At 47.7% G+C, this 7,885-nt stretch overlaps 1 protein-coding gene across 1 annotated transcript; it reads left to right on the forward strand.

The window, feature by feature from the left end:
- Positions 1-7,124: 7,124 nt before the first annotated feature.
- LOC119336533 (auxin-responsive protein SAUR71-like) lies at positions 7,125-7,609 on the forward strand. The gene has a single exon (XM_037608573.1). It carries the CDS (start codon positions 7,190-7,192, stop codon positions 7,607-7,609), a length of 420 nt encoding a protein of 139 aa, XP_037464470.1. The 5' UTR covers positions 7,125-7,189.
- The last annotated feature ends 276 nt before the right edge of the window (positions 7,610-7,885 follow it).

A 7,885-nucleotide genomic window follows, 5' to 3' on the forward strand; every position in this document is an offset into this window, starting at 1 on the left:
TGACCCATTTGCACTTAAACAAAGGGACCTTAAAATCATGTCCGTAGTCAAGTTCCCATATGTCCACTATGTAACCATAATATGTGTCTTTTCCCCTCTCGGTTGTTGCATCAAAGCGGACACCGCTGTTTTGGTTGGTGCTCTTTTGATCTTGGTCAATCGTGTAAAATGTATTTCCATTTATCTCGTATCCTTTCCAAATCAATACAGTCAAAGATGGTCCCCTGGACAACAAGTACAGGTCATCACAAACAGTGTTGTCACCTCTGAGACGTGTTTCCAACCAACTGCTAAAAGTCCTGATGTGTTCACATGTAATCCAGTCGTTACACTGCTCCGGGTGTTTGGAGCGCAGACTGTTCTTGTGTTCATCGACATACGGGGTCACCAAGGTAGAGTTCTGTAGAACTGTGTATTGTGCTTGAGACCAAGAATATCCGTCCCTGCATATTATTGAGTCCCTTCCAAGCGTGCCTTTTCCAGTCAGTCTCCCCTCATACCGCGATTTAGGGAGACCTATCTTCTTAAGGCCAGGAATGAAGTCAACACAAAACCCGATGACATCCTCTGTTTGATGGCCCATAGAGATGCTTCCTTCTGGCCTAGCACGGTTACGGACATATTTCTTTAGGACTCCCATGAACCTCTCAAAGGGGTACATATTGTGTAGAAATACGGGGCCCAGAATGACAATCTCGTCAACTAGATGAACTAGCAGGTTCACGCAAAGGTTCTTCGTCACGTGCATCATGTCGATCGGAGAGCGGACCTCTAGGTCTTTCCAGTAGGGTAGGTCCCAAAATATAGATATCTTCTTCCACATGGGTGCGTGTCCCCCAACGTCACTCGGAACAGCTAGTCCGCCGGGACCCTTTCCAAAGATTACATGTAAATCATTGACCATAGCAAGTACGTGATCACCGGTACGCATGGCGGGCTTCTTCCGGTGATCTGCCTCGCCTTTGAAATGCTTGCCTTTCTTTCGACATTGATGGTTGGTCGGAAGAAATCGACGATGGCCCAGGTACACATTCTTCCTGCAGCTTCCCAGGTATATACTATCGGTGTCAAGTAAACAGTGCGTACATGCGTGGTATCCCTTATTTGTCTGTCCTGAAAGGTTACTGACAGCGGGCCAATCGTTGATGGTCACGAATAGCAACGCCTTTAGGTCAAATTCTTCCTGTTTGTGCTCATCCCACGTACATACACCGTTTCCATTCCACAGCTGTAAAAGTTCTTCAACTAATGGTCTTAGGTACACATCAATGTCGTTGCTGGGTTGCTTAGGGCCTTGGATGAGAACTGGCATCATAATGAACTTCCACTTCATGCACATCCAAGGAGGAAGGTCATACATACATAGAGTCACGGGCCAGGTGCTGTGATTGCTGCTCTGCTCCCCGAAAGGGTTAATGCCATCCGCGCTTAAAGCAAACCATACGTTCCTTGGGTCACTTTCAAACTCATCCCAGTACTTTCTCTCGATTTTTCTCCACTGCGACCCGTCAGCGGGTTCTCTCAACTTCCCGTCTTTCTTACGGTCCTCACTGTGCCATCGCATCAACTTGGCATGCTCTCCATTTCTGAACAGATGTTCCAACTGTGGTATTATAGGAGCATACCACATCACCTTCGTAGGAACCCTCTTCCTGGGGGGCTCGCCGTCAATATCACCAGGGTCATCTCATCTGATCTTATACCGTAATGCACCGCATACCGGGCATGCGTTCAGATCCTTGTACGCACCGCGGTAGAGGATGCAGTCATTAGGGCATGCATGTATCTTCTGCACCTCCAATCCTAGAGGGCATACGACTTTTTTTGCTGCGTATGTACTGTCGGGCAATTCGTTATCCTTTGGAAGCATCTTCTTCAATATTTCAGTAGCTTCTCAAATCCTTTGTCAGGCACAGTATTCTCTGTCTTCCACTATAGCAATTCCAGTACGGTACCGAGATTTGTGTTGCCATCTTCGCAATTGGGGTACAACCCTTTTTTGTGGTCCTCTAACATGCGATCGAACTTCAGCTTCTCCTTTTGACTTTCGCATTGTGTCCTTGCATCGATAATGACCCGGCGGAGATCATCATCATCGGGCACATCGTCTGGTTCCTCTTGATCTTCAGCAGCTTCGCCTGTTGCAGCATCATCGTGCACATCGTCTGGTTCCTCTTGATCTTCAGTAGCATCACCGTATTCAGGTGGCACATAGTTGTCATCGTACTCTTCTTCTTCGCTGTCTTCCATCATAACCCCTATTTCTCCGTGCCTCGTCCAAACATTATAGTGTCGCATGAAACCCTTGTAAAGCAGGTGGGTGTGAAGGATTTTCCGGTCAGAGTAAGACTTCGTATTCCCACATATAGAGCATGGACAACACATAAAACCATTCTGCTTGTTTGCCTCAGCCACTTCGAGAAAGTCATGCAAGCCCATAATGTACTCGGAGGTGTGTCTTGAACCGTACATCCATTGTCGGTTCATCTGCGTGCATTATAGAACATCATGAATAGATAAGTGATCAAATTAATAGAAGTTCATCATCACATTAAAACCAAAGTATATACATAGTTCTCATCTAACAACATAAAGCTCTGCAGAGCATCTAAATTAATTAAACCATACATTGAAACTATGTAAAACATTTCAATGCGAAAACAAATGCGATCATAATCGCAACCAATGTAACAACTGATCCAACGGCATAATGATACCAAGCCTCGGTATGAATGGCATATTTTCTAATCTTTCTAATCTTCAAGCGCATTGCATCCATCTTGATCTTGTGATCATCGACGACATCCGCAACATGCAACTCCAATATCATCTTCTCCTCCTCAATTTTTCTTATTTTTTCCTTCAACAAATTGTTTTCTTCTTCAACTAAATTTAACCTCTCGACAATAGGGTCGGTTGGAATTTCCGGTTCAACAACCTCCTAGATAAATAAAATCTATGTCATGTTGGCCGGCATAATTGTCATAAACAATAAATGAACCTATAGTTATGAAAAGATAATATATACCACATCCGAATCATAGACAGGACGAGGGCCGACGGGGGCTGATACCAAAACCATCGCACTATATAAGATGCAATAATAAAAGTAAGAAAATTATACAAGTATCTATATAAACATACAAGTAAGAATTTTTTTTCTTTCAGAAAGAAGATAAGAACAAGAGGCTCACCACGGTGGTGCCGACGACGAGATCGGCGCGGGCGATCGACGGCGGTGAAGACGGGGACGGGACGTGACGGACCGCTAAAACTAGACAAATATTGAGGAAAATGGAGCTTGGAGGTCGAGCTTGGAGAGGAGAAAGCTTAAGTAGTGTGGCTCGGGCATTCCATCGAACACCTCGTGTGCATAGGAGGTGAGCTAGAGCACCACAAAGCTCTCTCCTCGCCGGCCACGAAAAACAGAGCAGTGGGAGTGCTCTGCTCGCGGGCGAGGGGTATATATAGGCAATTAATTGGTCCCGGTTCGTGGCTTGAACCGAGACTAAAGGGAAGCCTTTGGTTCCGGTTCAGGCCACCAACCGGGACCAATGGTGGTGGTCCAGGAGCAAGGCACATTGGTCCCGGTTCGTCCCACCAACCTGGACCAAAGGTCCAGACGAATCGGGACCAATGGCCCACGTGGCCCGGCCGGCCCCCGGGACTCACGAACCGGGTCAAATGCTCCCATTGGTCCTGGTTCTGGATTGAACCGGGACTAATGGGCTGACCTGACCTGGATCATTGCCCCCTTTTCTACTAGTGTACCAAGCCTCGGTATGAATGGCATATTTTCTAATCTTTCTAATCTTTAACCGCATTGCATCCATCTTGATCTTGTGATCATCGACGACATCCGCAACATGCAACTCCAATATCATCTTCTCCTCCTCAATTTTTCTTATTTTTCCTTCAAGTAATTGTTTTCTTCTTCAACTAAATTTAACCTCTCGACAATAGGGTCGGTTGGAATTTCCGGTTCAACCACCTCCTAGATAAATAAAATCTATGCCACGTTGGTCGGCATAATTGTCATAAACAATAAATGAACCAAATAGTTATCAAAAGATAATATATACCACATCCGAATAATAGATAGGACGAGGGCCGACGGGGGCGGATACCAAAACCATCGCACTGTATAATAACAAGAAATAATAAAAGTAAGAAAATTAGACAAGTATCTATCTGAAGTAAGAATTTTTTTCTTTCAGAAAGAAGATAAGAACAAGAGGCTCACCACGGTGGTGTCGGCGACGAGATCGGCGCGGGCGATCGACGGCGGTGAAGACGGGGACAGGACATGACGGGCCGCTAAACCTAGACAAATCTCGGGGGAAAATGGAGCTCGGAGGTCGAGTTTCGAGAGGAGAACGATTAACTAGCGTGGCTCAAACATTTCATCAAACACGTCATGTGCATAAGAGGTGAGCTAGAGCACCCAAATGCCCTCCCCTCGCCAGCGAGAAAAAATAGAGTGCTCTGCCGCGGCGATGGGTATATATAGGAAACTTATTGGTCCCGGTTCGTGGCATGAACCGGGACTAAATCCTCCCCTTCTATACCGGTTCATGGCACGAACCGGTACCAATGGCTGTGGGCCAGGAGCGTGGACCATTGGTCCCGGATCTTGCCTAAAACCGGGACAAATGAATCCAGACGAACCGGGACCAATGCCCACGAGGCCCCGGCCGGCTCGCTGGGCTCATGAACTGGGTCTAATGCCCCCCATTGCTCTCGGTTCATGAAGAACCGGGACTATTGGGCTGGCCAGGCCCGAACCAAAGCCCTGTTTTCTACTAGTGACATGTGAGGCTCGACCGCTCCATATTAGTTGACTTGATATTAATACGAAATCAAGAGATCAACAGGGAATGAAAGGTACAAATGAACCACAAAGTCGTCAGTCAGACTCCTTGTGACCAGTGAATCTCTATGGCGCCTTCCGAGATTAAAGATGATCAGTATGCATGCGCATGTCCTCAGCGTTGATCGGCCACTGGCACCCTTGTCACCTCATCTCTAGTTTTTCTTTTCATTCAGTGAATTGTATTGCCATGAGATGATTATGCATTTCTACCTTGGCGAGTTGCGTGTGTCACCACCCCATCCCCACTCATATCCTACACTCGTAGTACACCAGTAAACATAGCCATATATGTCTAGACAGTAGCCGCAGCGCCGCGACAAACCTCCGATCTCCGGCCGATGAGTTCCTCCACCAAACCGTGACAGGTACCGTCAAAAGAACAACACAAGGAGACGGGGCAACGATCGGTCGAATCTCCCGGCGGCCTAACGCCATGCCGCGCCGCTTCCGGAAAAGACACATCCGAAATGCGGAAGACACTGTTGATGTGTGCGTTTGCCGCTCCACGACCGGGAAGCATACGTATCTGCGTGCTCCGCCACTCGCCGGCATCACGCTCTCGATCGACCGATGCTCTCGCTGGAGGATATCTGCATGCATGCGTGCTGGTCTCCGACTCCACGTGAAAATGTTTCGCGTAGCTTTGCTAGCGTCCTAGGTCCGGTACCGGCATAGTACGCGCGTGCATATGCTGCTACACCCTAGTCTAGTGACACACCATACCAAACATGCTAACAATATGGTCCTAGAGTCTCTACCATTTTGTGTTATCACTTAGAAAAATCCAGGTGGGAAAAGATAATACTACTGCTACGGGTTGGCAACAATTGAGCACTTCAACAGTCTTGTGAAATCACTTGATTCTCACTCTCTATATCTCTCTTCAAATTGTACTAGTACAGTGCTAATCACTTGCTTTGTTGACAGGACAGCTAAATCTCGCTCACCTCCTCACTCTCTCGCCTCCACGCGCGCCGTACGAAAGGGACTACGGAACAGGCTGGAGCGGAAGGCGGTCCCGGCGCGAGCTCGAATCAATCCGATCGGTCGGAGCTAAACCGGGTGCGGGTTAAGGCGCTGCCGGGCCCATTCAATTCTCTCTCTGCTTGCCTGAAAAGAAAAAGAAGTCCCTGCCTGGCAGCCCTTGCTATGCACACACACATATGGTTACACTCACCATGCTCTTACTAGCTCTAACATGATCACTGAATAATAAAAGCACTTGCTGTGTAATTATATGAGGCTAAGACATTTTTATGTGTATATTGTAGTCCAAGGAAATAACAGCTAACTTCATTTTCTAGGACAATTTTGTTCCTACTAAATTGCAAGTTTAGTTATGGGGTGGTACTGTGGTAACTGGTAAAGAATCCACCAAAGTCATGACAAATAGAATACTGCTACTGTACCCTAAAAAAAAGAATACTGCTACTGTTTGAAAAATACGCCTTTACAGAGGGAGTATAATACAACCGTTTGTCGTTATTTTATGTTGGAACAAGCCGTTATTCATGGCGTGTTTTCTTGTCAACTTTAACCAATGTAACCAGTTACAGATTCGTATTCGCCAAGTTTGCGTCGATTTAGTATGAAATGGGGCGAATTTTAAAATGAGGAAGTAACCCCGTGTACCCGAAGCAGGCTGGCTGAATAGTGCCACATTCCATCCCGAGCAAAGAATCTGTAAAATACAAACCGAGAAAAATAATGGCAAAAGGACCTGTGCAACCCACAACCTCCAGCTCTCCCACTATATAACGAGCCACCGTGGCCGCCTCAGTACAAACGCCTTGTATCTCGAAAGTACCATTCTAAAGCCATGAGCAAATGCTCCTGATGTGAACATTAAAATCAAAAAAATAGAAAAAAAATTCAAAAAATTCTGAATTTTGTTTGTGGCATACTTTCACAAGTGTTTCTTGTGCATTAAAATTTTCATCATGAAATCACATTCGTGGAAGTCGTGCCGAAAAAAACAAAATCAGAGCTTCAAAATGCTTTTGTAAGTAACATTTTCAGAGCATCGATTTTATTTTTTTACCACACCTTCCACCAATGTGATTTCGCGATGAAATTTTACGTGCACAACAAACATTTGTATAAGTATGCCACAAAAAAATCAATATTTTTTGACATTTTTTCGAATTTTTTATTTTACTGTTCACACCAGGAGCATTTGCTCCTGGGTGTAGAAACTTCACTTCCCTTGTATCCTCTCAACTCTAGTGTCCTCCATCGCCAAGAACCCGCCGCCGCCTCCCGGCCTCCTCTTCCAAGAGTCTCGAGGTCTCCAGCGTCGACCGAAGTAGCAGCAGCATGAAGCGCCTCCTCAGCCGGCTCTCCCGCGTGGCCGTGGCAGACGCCTGCGCCGCCGCCGCGTACCAGCCGCTCCGGCCCGACGCGGCCGCGAAGGACTCCTCCACGGCAGCTACGTCCTCGTCCTCTTTCTTCGACGCGCGAAGGCTTGGGCGGGGCGCGAGGTTGTCGGAGGGGTACGTGCCGGTGTGCGTCGGCGAGGAGGGCGGCCCCGTGGAGCGCTTCGCCGTGCGGGCCGAGCTCCTGGGCCAGCCGGCGTTCAAGGCCCTGCTCCGGCGCGCCGCACAGGAGTACGGCTACGGCCACCCGGGTGCGCTCCGCATCCCCTGCGCCGTGGCCAACTTCTGCCGCGTCCTCCTCGGCCTCTCCGACCCCGGCTGCCAGGCCACCGACGACGACGACTCTGCGCTCTACTACTAGCCTACCCTAGCCCTTTTCCCCGTTTCACCCTCCTCGTTCGGCTGCCATAGAGGGCGTAGGGCTGCTGTGTTCTGACCAATCTGCCCCTGCGTGGAGTACATAAGGTCACACGTACGGGGTTGGTGGAGGATAGTGCAGCTCAACAATTTTAGGACCTGCTGTCTTGTGGGAACTAGGGCTGTAGTAGTTTTTTTTTCTTCATCTTCTTCTGAGTGTTCTTCTAGTTCTAGCTAGCTCTAGATCTAGCGCTGTAGCTGCAATGGAGCTTCTTTTTCC

The sequence above is a fragment of the Triticum dicoccoides genome, chromosome 7B (assembly GCF_002162155.2).
Source record: "Triticum dicoccoides isolate Atlit2015 ecotype Zavitan chromosome 7B, WEW_v2.0, whole genome shotgun sequence".
NCBI lineage: Eukaryota > Viridiplantae > Streptophyta > Magnoliopsida > Poales > Poaceae > Triticum > Triticum dicoccoides.

What these genes read in the sequence shown, in the direction of transcription:
- LOC119336533 (XM_037608573.1), top strand. Translation starts at nt 7,190, where the DNA reads ATGAAGCGCCTCCTCAGCCGGCTCTCCCGCGTGGCCGTGGCAGACGCC.